This window comes from Myxine glutinosa, chromosome 8, assembly GCF_964187855.1.
Source record: "Myxine glutinosa chromosome 8, kmMyxGlut1.1, whole genome shotgun sequence".
In the NCBI taxonomy this organism is placed as follows: domain Eukaryota; kingdom Metazoa; phylum Chordata; class Myxini; order Myxiniformes; family Myxinidae; genus Myxine; species Myxine glutinosa.
Window position 1 is genome coordinate 166,493,363 of NC_136268.1, and position 17,840 is coordinate 166,511,202.

The 17,840-nt window shown below is 39.9% G+C and overlaps 1 protein-coding gene across 1 annotated transcript in view; it reads right to left on the bottom strand.

The window, feature by feature from the left end:
* LOC144893353 (ankyrin-2-like) overlaps positions 1-17,840 on the bottom strand; it is a 144,800-nt gene that overhangs the window by 122,493 nt on the left and 4,467 nt on the right. The window contains exons 2-3 of the mRNA XM_078783910.1: positions 15,718-15,849; positions 15,087-15,224 (exon numbers count right to left, since the gene is read on the bottom strand). Coding sequence (XP_078640036.1) covers positions 15,087-15,224; positions 15,718-15,835 — 256 coding nt within the window. The 5' untranslated portion in view covers positions 15,836-15,849. The remainder of the gene's footprint in view (positions 1-15,086; positions 15,225-15,717; positions 15,850-17,840) is intronic.

The window sequence follows — 17,840 nt, forward strand, 5'->3', positions numbered from 1 at the left end:
CCTTAAAGGCACAGAGGAACCAAAAGACCCAGAATACCCAAAACACTGTGAAGACCCAAAAGACCCTTAAAGATGTAGAAGACCCAAAAGACCCTGAATACACCAAATACCCAAAATACCATTGGAGGCCCAGAGGATCCAAAAGACCCCGAAGACCCAAAAGACCTCGAAGACCCAAAAGACCCAAAACACTGTGAAGAGCCAAAACACTCTGAAGAGCCAAAACACCCTGAAGACCCTGAAGGCCCATAAATACCCTGAAGAACCAAAATACCCCAAAGACCCTTAAATACCCAAAGGAACCAAAATACCCTTAAGACCCAAAATCCACTGAAGACCCAAAAGTCCCTGAAGACCCAAAAGACTCTGAAGACCCAAAACACCCCAAAAATCCAAAACACCCCAAAGACCCAAAGCACCCTGAAGACCCAAAACACCATGAAGACCCAAAACACCCTGAAGACCCAAAACACCCTGAAGACCCAAAACACCCTGAAGACCCAAAACACCCTGAAGACCCAAAACACCCTGAAGACCCAAAAACACCCTGAAGACCCAAAACACCCTGAACACTCAAAACACCCTGAAGACCCAAAACACCCTGAAGACCCAAAACACCCTGAAGACCCAAAACACCCTGAATACCCCAAATACCCTTAAGAGACAATGAAGACCCAAAATACCCCAAAGGCCCAACATACTAAAAAGACCCTGAAGACTCTTAAAGATCCCGATGACCCAAAATACCACAAATACCGAAAAGACCCCGGAAACCCTTAAAGACCCAGAAGACTCAAAAGACCCTGAAGACCCTTAAATGCAATGAAGACTCAAAATGCCCTGAAGACCCTTAAGACCCCAAATCCCCTTAAATACCCTGAAGACCCAAAATACCCCAAAGATCCAAAAATTCCCTTAAAGACCCATAAAGACCCAGAAGAACCAAAAGACCCAAAAGACCCCAACATCCTAAAAGACCCTGAAGATCCAAAATACCCCAAAGACACTTAAAGACCCAGAGGAAACAAAAAACCCTGAAGACCAAAACGTCCCTGAAGACCAAAAATACAGCAAAGACTGAAAAGACCCCGAAGACCCTCTCTCTCCCCATCTTGTCTACTGCTCCCCTTATTATATAGCTCCCCTTATTATATACTTTGTGTGTCTGTTTTGATTTTTTTGTGTGATAAATGTTCGCTCTTTCACGAGCTTCGATCCTATGTACAAAAAAAAAAAAAGACCCCAAAATACCACGAAGTCCGAAAAGACGCAGAAGACCCATGTAATCATGTTTCAATAGCATATAATTAACAGATGTAAACAGTGTAATTAATAGATGCACTCAGGTTACCATAGTATGTAATTAATGGATGTACTGTACTCATATTCCAATAGTATGTATTTAATAGACGTACACAGTCAGGGTTCAATGGTATGTAATTAATAGACGTACTCACATTTCAATAGCATGTAATTAATAGATATGCTGTACTCATATTGCAATAGTATGTATTTAATAGACGTACTCAATGAGGTTTCAATGGTATGTAATTAAGAGAGGTACTCTGGTTTTAATTGGACGTAATTAATCAACGTAGTCAGGTTTCAATAGTATGTAATTAATAGTTGTATTCAAGTTTCAATGATATCTTTTTTTTATTATAATGGAGCAAACGTATGTGGTTATGTATGGATATTTGTGACCAAAATAAGCCTGGTGTTGGCTTAACGGTTAGGGTGCCGGCTTTGGATCCGAGGATCCTGGGTTTGAATCCCGGTTGAATATGAATGATCGTTTGTTTGAATCCCTGGGTTTGAATCCCGGTCGATCGCTGAATTAACGCCAAGGGGGTTGACTCAGCCTGTCATCCTTCCGAGGTCGGCAAATTGAGTACCAGTTCACTGGCAGTTCCCTGCGTGTCGCAAGAGGCAACTAACAGGGTTTGCGATATGAAGGGCATCCGGCCGTAAAACATTGCTTCAAAAAGGGGGCCAAGGTGCCCAATAAAGCCCAAAAACACATCAAAAAAGCCCAGAAAGGACCAAGACCTGGAGGTCTTGGTCCTTTCTTGGGCCCAAAAAAGGCCAACCCCTGCTCTGCGGGGAAAAATGGCCTCTAAAGGCGGTTCCATTTGTGACCAAAATGTCTTGTTCTTCTTCAAATTTTCTTTAACAATTCCATCGTGTTATTTATATATTTAAAGCTAACCTAAGAAACACATTCATGACTTATCCGTATTCATCATTCAACTTTTTTTTGTTACTTTGACCTGATTAATCGAGATTTAGTTCGTGATATGGGCAAAGTAAAATATACGACGTAAAAACCCGGCCGGAAGTCTAAGGTAGGTGGTGTATTGGGGGCACATGTGCTCGGTGAGGCTGGATGTTCGACTTTCCATCCAGTTTTTGATACATTTGTATTGATCTTCCCTTCCAGCTCTAACTGAAAATTAAAAAAATATATAAATTTGTACTCGGTTCCTTTTTATTTATACGTGTTGGATTCTGACTTCTGAATTACAGTATCTATCTATAATTCCAGTAATCTCTGTACGTTTGTTTGTCTGTGACCGCTGTTTCTCGACAACCACGGGTCCGATATACTTTTAACTTGCCAGGTATATTGCTGGGGACCCGAGGATGTGCCTTTTCAAGGTTTCATATTAATCGGACAATTACTTACCGAGCTATGTCCAAAAAACGATTCAACCAATCAGAGAGCAGCGAGCTATCGCGTGTGCCGAACGTGGCGAACAGACTCTGCCTCGGACGGCACATTTGAGAGCGTATTCATTTATTTCACGTTTGCAAACTATGTTGGCGTTAAACTATGTTTTAAAACTAATAATAAAACTAATAAAAACGAATTTGCGATTCATTCGCTTTCCTGCGCGTTTGTGCACGCGATGGCGATTTCTTTACCAAACTCCGGAAGCCGTTCGCTTTGGACCAAACCATTTCATGTAAATAGAGGGGGGGGATATAATTTTAGATATAGATATAGTACGGGCAATGCCCTAGTATATTCAATCAGAGCACAAAATATATTTGGCCGACCTCCCCCACCTTCCTCCCATTCATTCCCCATCCACCCCACCACCGTCGACCCAAGCACCATGCAGCCCCATCCACCATTCCCTCCATCCCTCACTCCCTGAGAAAGCAGACATGGTCAAAGATGCCTATCCTTCTGAAATGACGTGTGGTGAGGCGGGCACGCGGAGCACGCCAAGTCATGCTAGTAGTAATTATAATCCTATTAATAATGGAAATGATGAAAATGATGTGGTTAGAGGATTCATTACACATCAGTATATGATCGACAATGAGTTGTCAAAAACAAAAACAAGCTGTCTTCTTTACTTTAGCACTTTGTGGGCATTAACATTCTATGGTACGTTTAGAAGAGAATAATGTGTGCCCCACGGCCATATATCCCAAATTGCCTGTAAAAGGGATGAAAGTGCCCATTATTTACCAAAAATCCCAACTTGATTATTGTAGTGAAATCGTATTATGCTGAATCCAGGTGATGCTCGCTGCTCGCTGACACCGCTAGGGGGGCGCGGCTATAAGACCCGAAACGGCCGCTGCTCTAGGCGTCTTCTCCTGTGACATGTTACATTGACTAGTAGACTCGTTAACGGTATGTACCGCATAGAATATTACGCTTGCTTTCATTGAATGATATTGTGGATTGACCTATGTGAAACCAAACCTTATTTCTATTGCATCCCTGTATTTGCAGAATGATGTCAAAGGTCTTAATGGAATTAAACCAACAGATGGACTAAAGTTGCGACTTGAATTGATTTCCACAACAATTATCTTCATAGAATTTAGAACTCGCTGGAAGAACTGGTAACCTTGATGGAAGGTTTTCCTTTTCATTGGGATTGTGTCTCAATCGAGGTTCATTAGAAAGGCTCGTATACCGACTACACTATTTATTGATGGAAACTACAGATTTGAGGTAGTCCTCATAAGGCAAATGGTCATATAGGAAATTAAGAATTGGGCCACCAATTGCGTAAGCAGCCTAATTTTTGAAGGCTACAAAGGTGTGTGGTATTGCAAACAGGTGTGTGTAAGATGACAGGTCAACACAAGTAAACACCCTACAAAATATGGTAGTCTTTAGGAGATGACATTTTCAAACGTCTGACATCAGATTGGAACTTTACAATGAGGTTTTAAGTCTACTACAAACTTGAAAAATGATAATACAAACAATAATCTTGCAATATAAAACACAATATAAAAATAATCCTGCTCCCAAAAATTATGCAACCAGCAGCCACAGGCTGCATCTATAATTATTGGGGGAAATGCTAGGAGCATAGAAAAAGCCCCTCTATATAATGGTATGTGCCATGTGGCAAACTATAGAATTGAAGGGACATTCAAAAAAATATAGTGTGCATGCTGGACTACCCTTGTGTTCTTAGGAGGAACCCAGTAATGCTCTAGAAAAGTTCATATAAAGGGGCGCCCTACATCCAGCAAATAAAATACATTTACTTCTTCATGCAGCTGTATGGATCAAATTGGCACCCCTTTATATGAAAATAAATGGTTGGGGACACATTTAAGTAACAAAATGGCGGCCAGTCGGCCAGCTTGGATCTGATCTAGAAAAAAATGACGTGCATATGTAAACCCTCATTCTTTATCTGTGTGTCAAGTTTGAACAACATCAGTAAATGCATGTCCGAGAAATGGTCGAGGACGTGTTCAATACCGAGGTTTTTTTTACAACTAAAATGGCCACCAGTATACCAGTCGGCTATCTTTGATTATATCACAAAATAAAGTGAAGTACAGATGTATGCAATCATGCACTGTGCTTGTGCCAAGTTTGAATAAAATTGGACCATGCATGCCCAGTAAATGGTTGGGGACACATTTAAGTAATGAAATGGCCACCAGTTGGCCATCTTGGATCTGATCTTGAAAAAAAAAATGACAATCATATTTAAGCCTTCATTATTTATATGTGTGCCATGTTTGAACAAGATTTGTACATGCCGGTCCAAGAAATGGTTGAGGACGTGTTCAACATGGGGTTTTTACAACGAAAATGGCCTCCAGTCTACCAGCCAGCCATCTTTGAGCAGATCACAAAATAAAGTAAGGCACATATGTATGCCATAATGTATTGTCTTTGTGCCAAGTTTGAATAAAATCGGTCCATATATGTCCGAGATATGGCTGTGGATGGACGCACAGACGAGACCCAATCCATAAGCCCCCATCTCGGATCATGTCCAATGGGAGCTAATAATAACTAGAACTGTGAGCAGTGATGATAGGCTTCCAGGCAGTATCGCTGCCAAACCACGTGATAGATTACGTAATAATTTTCAATAAAGTTTCCATATAGATAGTTTGGTTGAGCAGTTTGCTGAGGATTTTTAACGTTTTTTTTTTCAATCCAATATGGCTACCAAACTATGGGACTGATAACATCTTAGGTTTTCACATTTCCTCCCCATGCATATGCGATCATATGTTTAAAGTTTCGCATTGGTCGGTTCAACGGTTTCGGAGAAATAAGGTTTTTAATATTCTCCTCCAGCCCAATATGGCTGCCAAACCATGTGACTGATGACATCATCACTGTCATTAATATTCCCCATGCGTAGTCAATCATATCTGCAAACCTTTGTATCGATCGGTTACACAGTTTTGAAGAGGATTTTAAAAGGTTTTTTTTTTTCACTTCAATATGGCAGCCAAACCACGTGACTGATGACGTTTTAATTTTCAACATTATTTCCACTTGGTCCTGCGATCAAACATTTCACGTTTCATATCGACTGGATAAGCAGTTTTGGAGAAGGTTTTTAAAGTTAAGTTAAGCGCCTTTGGGCTGCTTGAAAAGCGCTATACAAAATAAATGAATTATTATTATTATTAAAGTTATATTTTTAATTCCAATATGGCTGCCAAACCATGTGACTGATGACGTTGTGTTTTGTTGCAAACTTTGATCACTATGGGTAGTCGATCATATGTTTAAAATTTAGCATGGATCCGTTCGGCGCTTTCGGAGAAGTTGTTGTTTTAGGTTTTTCGTTAAATCCAATATGGCAGTGGAAAACTTTCAAAGTTCAAAAACAAAATTAGTCAAGCACTAGTTTACATAGTTGTCGATAATCAATTAAAGCTTCATATAGCTAGCTTTACGTTTCCTCGGAATCTTCTCACAACATTTTGCTTAGAATCTTATAATAGAGCAAACGTACATGGTTATGTTTGTTACTTGACAAAAAAAAGTCTGTCCGCTCACGTATACTTGCCTACAGGTCACAATTTTAAACCGATCTTCACGAAACTTCACCAAATGGTAGAGTTGTGGTCAGACAAAATCCTATATATTTTTGAAGTCAAAAGGCTAAAAGGTCAACATAGGCCAAAGGTCAACCACTTTTTTTCAAATTTATAAAATCTTCACAATTTTCATCCGATTGATTTGAAATTTGAATAGGATTTGCATAACGGGATAACTGAATTCAACCACCATTTTTGAGATCAGCGTAGGCCAAAAGGTCAACATAGGCCAAAAGGTCAACAACTTTTCATATTTCTAAAATCCACAATTTTCATCCGATTAACCTTAAATTTGAAGACGATATGCATATCTGGTGACTGAATTCAACCCCCAACTAATTTTGAGGTCAACATAGGCCAAAAGGTCAACATAGGCCAAAAGGTCAACAGAGGCCAAATTTCTAAAATTGTCAATTTTCATCCGATTAACTTTAAAGTTGAAGACGATATGCATATCTGGTGACTGAATTCAACCCCCAACGCGGGACTTGGAATCTCCCGCGATGAAGCTATCTCTGAGGGCCTTTCACTCACTCACCGCAGGCAGGTAGGTGGTCTTTCTGTCTTCTACCGACTCCTCTCCGGCCTTGCACCCCCAGCTCTCTCTGTGCTCTGTCCCCCAAATATTCCTACAGGTCGCACAAGATCTGCCAGCAACCCTCTGATGGTTAAACTGCCGAAATCTCGGCTCTCTGCTCACCTTCACTCTTTCATTCCTCTTTTCTCCCGCCTCTGGAACAAACTCCCTCACTCCCTTCAATCCCACTCCTCCCTCCAGGTCTTTAAAACAGCTGTTCACCACCATCTCTTATCTTCCCCCATCCAAAACCTTGATCTTTTCTACCCCCGCTAATTCACCCCAGATCCACCTTGTTTGAAATTCCAACTTCTTTCCTGGAAGTCCTGGCAGTGTCCATATGTTTTATACCCCTCCCACCGCCCCCTTCCCACGCCCCCCCCCCAAAGCCCTCGCCCTCTCTCAGATCTCTCGATGTCTCCATGTCTCTCGGTCCCTGCTCTCAAATGTTGTGTTTGTGTCCTTCCCCCTCTCTCCCCATCTTGTCTACCGCTCCCTATGTTAGATGTTTTTTGTGTCGGTTTGTCTTTCTGTGTGATTAATGTTCGCTCTTTCACGAGCCTCGACCTTGTATACAAAAAAAAAAAAAAAAAAAAAAAAAACTAATTTTGAGTAGAACATAGGCCAAAAGGTCAACATAGGCCAAATTTCTAAAATTGTCAATTTTCATCCGATTAACTTTAAATTTGAAGATGATATGCATATCTGATCACCAACTATTTTTCAGGTCAAAAGGATGCTCTACCGAGTGCCATTCTACTTTGTTCTCTTTTGCCAAGTGTAGCTCTATGAGTGATTTTTCATTCTGTCTGTTTGTCTGTTTGTTTGTACGTCAGTCGCCGACAGGTCACAATTTTCAACCGATGTTCACGAAACTTCACCAAATGGTAGAGTTGGTCATAAGCAAGAAGCCTATTTTTGGGGGAGTCAAAAGGTCAAAAGTCAACTCAAGGTCAAACCTCCAAAATCATCAATTTTCTTCTGAAAAATGATCAATTTTCATTCGATTGAATTGAGAATTTAACAGCATTTGCAGAGTGCCTCACTGAACAGGGAAACCAAATATTTTTGATGTCAAAAGGTCAAAGGTCACCTTTTCTAATTCTAATCTAACCTCAACGTCTAATTTCTAAAATTATGAATTTTCATCTGAAAAATCATCACTTTTCATCTGATTAACCTGGAAATTAAACAGCAATTACATAGTGCATCATTGAATTGGAAAACCAACTATGTTTAAGTCAAAAATGTCAAAGGACAACTCTGGATTAAACTTCTAAAATCACCAATTTTCATCAGATTGACTTGGAATTGCCCATTGAGTCACCAAATAGGGAAACCAACTATTTTTAAGGTCAAAATGTCAAAGGTCAACTCAAGGTCAAACTTCCAAAATCATCAATTTTCATATGAAAAATAAATTTTCATTCGTTTGACTTGACAATTTAACATTTGTATAGTGCCTCACTGAATTGGGAAACCAACTATTTTGAGGTCAAAATGTGAAAGGTCAACTCAAGGTCTAACTTTTAAAATCATCAATTTTCATCCATTTTGCTTGACAATTAAACAGTAATTGCATAGTGTATTGCTGATTTGGGAAACCAACTATTTAAGGTCAAAGGTAAACTCAAAGTCAAACTTCTAAAATCATCAATTTTCACCTGAAAAATCATAAATTTTATTCTGATTGACCCAAGCTTTGATTAAGATCAAATGACCTTTTTGGGGGGAAGGGGTGGATTTTCTGCATGCTCTGCATGACGTCTTCTTTGTCTGTCTGTTTGTCTGTCAATTGCCTACAGGTCACAATTTTAAACCGATCTTCACAAAACTTCACCAGATGGTAGAGTTGATCATAAGGAAGAAGCCTATTGATTTTGAGATCAAAGGTAAAAGGTCCTCAATTGAAAGGTCAAAGAGATCGAATTTCTAAAAAATTCTCATTTTTCATCCGGTTGACTTGAAAGTTGAACAGCATTTACATATTGAGTCATTAATTGGGAAACCTTCTGTTTTTGAGGTTAAAAAGTCAAAGGTCAACTCAAGATCAAACTTCTAAAATCATCAATTTTCATCCGATTAAACTGAATGTTAAATAGCAATGGCATAGCGCATCACTGAATTGGGAAACCAACTATTTTAAGGTTAAAAGGTCAAAGTTCAACTCTAGGTCAAACGTCTAATATCAATTTTCATCTGAAATATAATTAATTTTAATCTGATTGACCTGAGCTTTGATAAAGATCATCAATTTTAATCTTAATGAAATGAACAATTTGATGTATCCATGGCCCCATTTTTTTGAAGGGGTGGATTTTGCAGGTATTCGTGCAAATTTTTTGCAGGTATTTGCAGGCGTGTTCTGCATGACGTTTTGTTAAATTATTTTTAGGTTATTTTCTTTAAAAAAAAATAAAGGCATCTTTCAACAAAGATGAGACAATGAGCCAGCAATGTTGTTCGTAGATCGATTCCATTCACAATGGGGTTGTTCGCTCGCCTAAAAACCAAAACGTTTCTAAAGCCCTTCCTTGTAGGCTGATTGATACCACCGGTATTCGCAGTGGGTGGTGGTTCTGTGCCTTTATATTCATACGTGCAATGTTCAAGTTTATATGAAATGCATTTTCTTCTTCAAAATGATTCACATGTTAAAATGAATCTATGGCCTTTTCAAATAATGGCATTTTCAACAACCATCCTACTATACACAAAGAATTAAGTTAAGCACCCCCCCCCCGTTTTTTTACAACCTCGCACATTACAAGTTTGTTGTCGTCAAAACAGTGTAATATACCCATGACATTGCTATATTTTCTGGAGAAGTGATATTATGGTCACATAAAAACATAACAATCATGCCGTTTTCAATATTTTATTCTGAATAATTTAAGGTGAAATTTTTGGGGAATTTTAGGCATATTTTCACCTCAATTTAAGTATGGAGCTATAGGTCCATCACGGACAGTGTGGATGACGTTTATGTTTTCTAACGTACAGTCATTGTTCTGAGAAGACCTCTAGCGATCTTTGCGTCAATAACGTGTGTAGGACCCACGTGATCGGATCACTGACTCAACCAATCACTTTTTTTCACTTTGATCACTCAATTTCATCAATGGATAATTGCTAATGTCATACCAATCATTATTTGATCTCACATACCTTAGAATATATGCCAATGTATACATATACACAAATAATATATATTAGGGGGTGCTTACCTTAATTCGTTGTGTAGGGGTGCTTAACTTAATTCTTTGTGTATATATAAAATAAGGAAATTCTGTGTGTGTGTGCATGCACGTCTGAAAAAAAACCAAAAGGGACAGGGCTGGCCAGATCTACACCAAATTTTGCATATGTGTTGGTAGTCCACAGGGTCAGGTCAAAGGCACAAGGGGGAGGAGGGGGGGTGGGGGAGGCTTACGATTTTCATGCGATCTCCACCAAATCATATATACGTGTTGGTAGAACCCAGGAGCCCCCTCCCCCTTGAGAGGTGTGATGGCAGGGGACAACAACATCAATTCTTCCAAATGGAGCAGATGTTTCTAGAACCGTATTTTAAAATCAGCAAAACAACGATCCTTTGCATCTCTCGATCGCCACCATATTTTACATCCGTGTTGGAAGTACCCAAGATCCTAGAGACCTTGAGACGGGGTAGTACCCAGGATCCTCGAGACCGAGTACCCAATATATGGGGCAGAGGGGTGGGGGTGGGTTGGGGGATGACGACGATGGCAATACATCAATGATCTCAAATGGAGCGGGTGTTTCTAGTATTTTAAAATCAGCAAAACAAGAATCCTTTGCATCATAATAAAGAGGTATAATGACATCTTTGATTATACTTATGATGCCCTTTACAATATGGACCCCGTTTATTTTTAAGTCTGCAAAGCTAGAAACACTCCGCATGGGAGCGGCCAGGGGGTGGCGAGTGAGTGGGGAGGGGGGGGGGGGGGGGAGGGATTGCTGTGAAGGTGGGTCAATCCACCGCAATATTCTTATTATTGTTGTTATTAAAATTAAAATTATTGTTCTTTAACGGTCACGATTATTCCCATGTTCTCGTAGGGCTGGCCGTGGGAAGCTTGGCCGGTCTTTTTTTTTTTGGTATACAGCATTGAGGCTCGTGAAAGAGCTAACATTTATCACGCAAAAAATCAAACACACACAAAACATATAATAAAGGTAGCGGTAGACAAGATGGGGAGAGAAGGGGAAGCACAAACACAACATTTGAGAGCAGGGGCATCGGGAGATCTGTGGGAGGAAAAGGGCTTGGGGGGAGGAGGCGTGGGAAGGAGGGGGGTGGGAGAAGTATAAAACACAAGGACACTGCAAGGACTTCCAGGAAATAAGTTGGTATTTCAAAAAAGTGGATCTGGGGTGAAATTAACGGGGGTAGAAAAGATCAAGGTTTTGGATGGGGGAAGATAAGAGATGGTGGTGAACAGATGTTTTCAAGACCTTGAGGGAGGAGTGGGATTGAAGAGAGTGAGGAGGTTTTTCCAGAGGTGGGAAAAAGAGGAATGAAAGAGTGAAGGTGAGCAGAGGGTCTTGATTTTGGTAGTTTCAACAGCAGAGGGTTTACTAGCAGATCTTGTGCGACCTGTAGGAGTATTTGGGGGTCACAGCACAGACAAGGCTGGGGGGGGGGGGGGGGCTGGGCCAGCGAGGAGTTGGTAGAAGACAGAAAGACCACCAGCCTGCCTGTGGTGAGTGAGTGAAAGGCTCTAATAAGGTTTATCATAACCAAGTCTAGAAGAGAAGCTCCTCCATTCACTGAGATCCGGGTCAAGAAATTGACAGATTGCGTCAGTCCCAATGAGTCGCAGAAATCCTATGCTGAGGTGCCATGGCTGCTGCGAGAGGTACCCACACCCAGCCAGCTGGCATGATGACAATCTAAGTCACCACAAATGAGGAAGAGAGTTGGGATGAGTGGATAGAAGTTGATCCATGTTGTCAGACAGCGAGATGTAAATGGAGTCATCACTGTTTGGTGGACGGTACAGAACACATCTGAACAAAAGGTGGGAGCGAAGGGGAAGCCGTAGCCAGAGGTACTCCTGGGGATGGGGTGGAGAGAGGGCAGTGCAAGGAGAGTGAGGAAAAGAGTTTTTGATAAAGATAGCAACCCCACCTCCAGGACAAGGCTCAGGTCTATCATACCAGAGGAATCAGAGACATCATCTTGAAATCAGAGATATTAAGGAATCAGACATCTTGAAGGAGGAAAGTTTCTGTTAAGCAGATTAAGCAGATCTGTTTTGTCAGAAGCAACCTGAATGGAGAGATCAATCAGGTTTGAACGAAGGCCCCGGATACTTGTGGTCAATACTGTTAAGGAAGAGGGAGGGGGAGCATCGGATACAGGAGAGGGGAGGGGTGGGGAAAGGTAAGATGAGGGAGGAGAGGGGGAGGTAGGGAGAGCTGCTGACAGTGTGTCAGAGATTGCAGGAGAGCTAGAAGGGGATGGATGAGGAAGACAAAAGGCTAGATGGTGATGGGGTGAGCAGAGTGAGGAGTTGTTTGAGGAGGCAGAGAGAAGTAGAAGATTGGCGGGGGTGGAGGAATGAGTTGGAAGAGAGAGGAAGTGGGAGGAGGCAAATTTGAAAAGAAGGAATAAGAGAAGAGTTTTGAAGGGGAGGGGTGAGGTGGGAGTTTTGAAGGGGAGGGGTGAGGAGGTAGTTTTGAAGGGGAGGGGTGAGAGGAGAGTTTTGAAGGGGAGGGGGAGGGGGAAGATTTGAAGGGGAGGGTGAGGATAGAAATTTGAAGGGAGGGAGAGAGGGAAATTTAAAGGCGAGGGGCGAGGAGGGGGGTTAGAAGGGAAGAGGGGGAGGGGTTTGAAGGAGAGAGGGAGGGGGAAGTCATGATGGAATGGGTGTAGGAAAGAATAGAGGGGAATAGGAATTGGGACACTGGTGTGTTTTATAAAATGAATGATTAATTAAATACAAACATCCATAGTAAGCTGGGAATATTGAAATTTTCAAGTTTGATAAACGTTTGAAAACGTTAGGGTTGGGGTGATGTAAAGGCGAGTTTAGAGAATGCAGAAAGGAAGAGTTGTATGTGTTGGTGTGGTTGAAGGATTTATTTGATAAGTTTTTGAAGAGGAAAAAGAAGAGCGAATTATAATCGAAATATATAAAGCGAATTAATAATAGAAATATACAAAGTAAAGTGAATTATAATAGAAATATATGAAGTGAATTGATAATATAAATATATAAAGCAAATTATTATAGAAATATATAAAGCGAATGAATAATCTATATAAATAAAACACAGTTTGTGTGTGTGTGTGTGTGTGTGTGTTACCTATAGACTCCTAAACGGAGCGGCTCACGTACTTGATTTTTGGCATAGACATGGCCATTGGGCCTGGGAAGGACATGGCCTACCTAAAAATGACCTCCGATGACGAGATCCATATTTTTTATTCATATTTAACTTAGCGCATTTCAGCGAGGAACATTATACACTGAATCTCAGCCTGTGCCAGAGCAGCTCGCTGATTCGCTCAGAGCGATCACGTGATGTTCCATCCTCGCCGCCAGACTCGCTCACGTACTTGATTTTTGGCATACACATGGCCATTGGGCCTGGGAAGGACAAGGCGTACCTAAAAATGACCTCCGATGACGAGAACAATATATTTTATTCATATTTACCTTCGCACATTTCAGCGAGGAACATTATACACTGAATCTCAGCCTGTGTCAGAGCAGCTTGCTGATTCGCTCAGAGCGATCACGTGATGTTCCATCCTCGCCGCCAGACTCGCTCACGTCCCTCCCCTCCCCTTCCCCCCTCCTTCCCCCTCCCCCCTCCCTTTCCCCCCTCCACCCCCTTCCCCTCCTCCCCCCCATTCCCCCCCAGCACCTCCCCTTCCCCCCTCCATTCTCCTCCTCTTCCCCCTCCCCCCCTCTCCCTCCATCCCCTTCCCCTCCTCCCCCTCCCCTTCCCCCCCTCTCCTCCCCTCCCCTTCCACCCCGCCCCGCCCCTCCCCTCCTCCCCCGCCCGGCAACGCCGGGTTACTTCTGCTAGTATAAATATATAAAGTGAATTATAATATAAATATATAATGCGAATTATAAGAGAAATATATTAAGCGAATTATAATATAAATATATAAAGGGAATTAATAATAGAAATATATAAAGGGAATTAATAATAGAAATATATAAAGCAAATTATAAATATATAAAGCGAATTATAATATAAATATATAAAGCAAATTATAATATAAATATATAAAGCGAATTATATTAGAAATATATAAAGCAAATTATAATATAAATATATAAAGGGAATTATAAAAGAAATATATAAAGCGAATTATAATAGAAATATATAAAGCGAATTATAATATAAATATATAAAGCAAATTATAATAGAAATATATAAAGCAAATTATAATGGAAACATATAAAGTGAACTATAATAGAAATATATGAAGTGAACTATAATAGAAATATATAAAGTGAACTATAACAGAAATATATAAAGCGAATTAATAATAGAAATATATAAACCAAATTAATAATATAAATATATAAAGTAAATTATAATAGAAATATATAAAGCAAATTATAATAGAAATATATAAAGAGAATTATAATGGAAATATATAAAGCGAATTAATAATAGAAATATATAAAGCGAATTAATAATAGAAATATATAAAGCGAATTCTAATACAAACAATTATAAAAATAAGCGTTTAGGTAAACTTTTAGGGTAACATGCCAAGTACAAAACTTCTTGGCCTAATGAGGAAGTGTGAGAGAATTGTTATATGCACAGCTCGGCCATTCATTATATGATGTGTGAGCACGGAATGTCATGACGACATTTATGGCAAACGTGATAGAATGAACATCACATCTTTCAACAACTACAAGGTATCCTCATTATTCTTCTGAATGCTATTTTAAAGCACGATAAAGTAAAATGCCACAACACTCTAAACTTTAAGCGATTGAAACGCGAGAACACGAAACACAATTGGAACAAGACCTGCAAAGGTTTCTGCCGAAAAACTTTCAAGCATGAAAATGTTCCCTCTGTCCTATCTTGAGGTAAAATATTGTACAGAATCAATGGTTTGCAGCCACAGGAAGGAAAATGTAAATGCTGATTAAGGGCTCACGCTCTTCAGAGTCGATGGCGTTCTCAACGTGGCGGTACGAGCAGGTGGGCTGACTCGGTGCGGAGGTGTGGGACTCCTCAAGCAGGTGCACGAGATCGGTGCATTTGATTCGTGCAAATGCATCACGCAGCCTGTCCACTGTCATGCGTGAGAAAACAACATCAGCAAGTCAACATTAACAGCAATCTTCATCTTCCAATTATTAATGAAACAGGTGACTTCTGTTACACCTTCAAATTAAAATAGGTTGGTGTAGGTGTGTATCGACTTTGCTGCCATTTTAGTGGGATGAAACAGGTGACTTCGGTTACACCTTCAAATTAAAATAGGTTGGTGTAGGTGTGTATCGACTTTGCTGCCCATTTTAGTGGGATGAAACAGGTGACTTCGGTTACACCTTCAAATTAAAATTGGTTGGGTAGGTGTGTATCGACTTTGCTGCCCATTTTAGTGGGCATTTGAGTTGGCACAAAATCAATTTGTTTGAAAGAAAATGATGCAAGCGTTGCATTCATAGCAAGTTTCGTTGAAAATCTTTTATAATTGAAAATTTGTCTTCATAAACTATCAAAGGCACTAATAACGATCACCTGGTTAATCACATTCGTATTTTGTGGGGTTTCTATCCTACCTGTGGCATCCTTGTCGTGACGGGCAGCCCACATTCGTAACAGTTCATAGCTCTGCTCCACCACAGAAACTGGGTTTTCTCGCTCAATTAAGTTCATCTCCTCTTCTGATAGTTTCATGTCTCGTGCAAGTTCTGAAAGGCCACACACAGACAATCCTATTATTCTTCCTTTATCATTACTCTAGCTTTCAGAATGGAATATTCTCATCTTGCAGGTATCCTTCCCTGCATGCATGATTCGTCTTTTGGGGATAAACATATTATGAAGAAGGAAGAAACCAATTATTAATTTTACCACACTCACACGTAGCATGTGTATTGGTACAAAGCACGCAAATTGTAAACACAAATAAGTTTGGCATACAACAACATAGGGGAGGAGGGGAGTGTTAAGGTGCTACAATTTTTTTTCCAAACCAACAAATAACAACTTTTGCAGCAACAGTCCCACAAATGTCTCCACAAATGGAGACAAAGCACAGACCATACAATAGCATGTTAGGAACTATACACACATATATATATATATATATATATATATATATATATATATATATATATGTATGCATATAGATATATATATATATATATATATATATATATATATATATATATATATATATATATATATATATATATATATATATATACATATATATATATATACATATATATATATACATATATATATATACTAGCGGGGTCACCCGTGGGAATCCCACGGGCATGGATGTGTGTGACATTTCGACATATTGAGTTAGATGCTGCACCTGCACATTCAGTTATATAAAATGGTTACTGGCAATAATTGATCACATCCACAAATGATGTAATCCACACAATTTATGTACTTTACATAACGTTAATAGGAATACATACATGCCCGTGTAGATGGGAAATACAGTTTGTTTGAAAGAAATCACAAATATCAGAAGAAAGTTTTAAAAATTTAGAACTATTCTCACTCAGAGTTAAACATCACCGTAATATTATGCGGTTGCTTCAACGTTTTCGTTGAATTATATGTCATCATTGTGAGATTTTTTTGGAATTTTTTTTTTTGAAATGAGATTTTTAGGCAAAACGGCAAAAAAGCATCAGAACAGCTGTGAAACAACATCAAAACAGCAGTGAAAAAGCATCAAAACAACAGTGGAAAGCGTCAAAACAGCAGTGAAAAAGCATCAAAACAGCTGAAAAAGCATCAAAACAGCAGTGAAAAAGCATCAAAACAGCAGTGAAAAAGCATCAGAACAGCTGTGAAAAAACAGCACTGAAAAAGCATCAAAACAGCAGTGAAAAAGCATCAAAACAGCAGTAAAAAGCATCAAAACAGCAACAATAGTCCGGTGATTTTTCAATCACCGCAACTAAATGTGTCGGAGTAATTAACTATTTTCCTTCGTGACCTCCTTTTGTTGCCTGAATGGTGTCACTGCAGGACCTCCGGGTAAACAACATTACGGGTGAAGATTCCACTGCGGCCATCAATTTTTCCCTGTTGGCCATTACTGACTACCTTTACCTTGACATCCTCAAATCGTTTAGCACGCGACAATGCAACATATAATTGGCCATGGCTGAAGACGGGTTCTGGTAGGTAAATCCCAACTTTGTGTAATGTTTGACCTTGACTCTTGTTTATTGAGAAAGAGAATGCCACACGAACTGGAAATTGATGGCGTTTGAGTACGAATGGTAGTGTTGTATCGGAAGGTGCAATACTAATCCTGGGTAAAAATGTGCGTGTTCCTTTGTGACTGCCAGAAATTATTTCTCCATCTATTATGTTTGGCAACAATCTTTTAACAACCAATCTTGCACCATTGCACAGTCCCTGTTTCGGATCAAAGTTACGGAGTAACATGATGACAGCACCATCTTTGAGACGAAGTTTGTGCAATGGCATTCCAGAAGGAGTTAATCGATTTAGGAATTCCATAGGATAATTTAGTGCCTCTTCAGGGTCATCACAGACAATGGAATCAGCGCTGAAGTACGTCTTTTCTTCCCCAGGAAATGCATCCAGTATCTCATCGTTGATCACAAATGTGGATTCATTCTTTGGACACAACACGGCTCGTTGTGCCAGCGCATCATAGTTTGAATGGATTTCGTTCAAA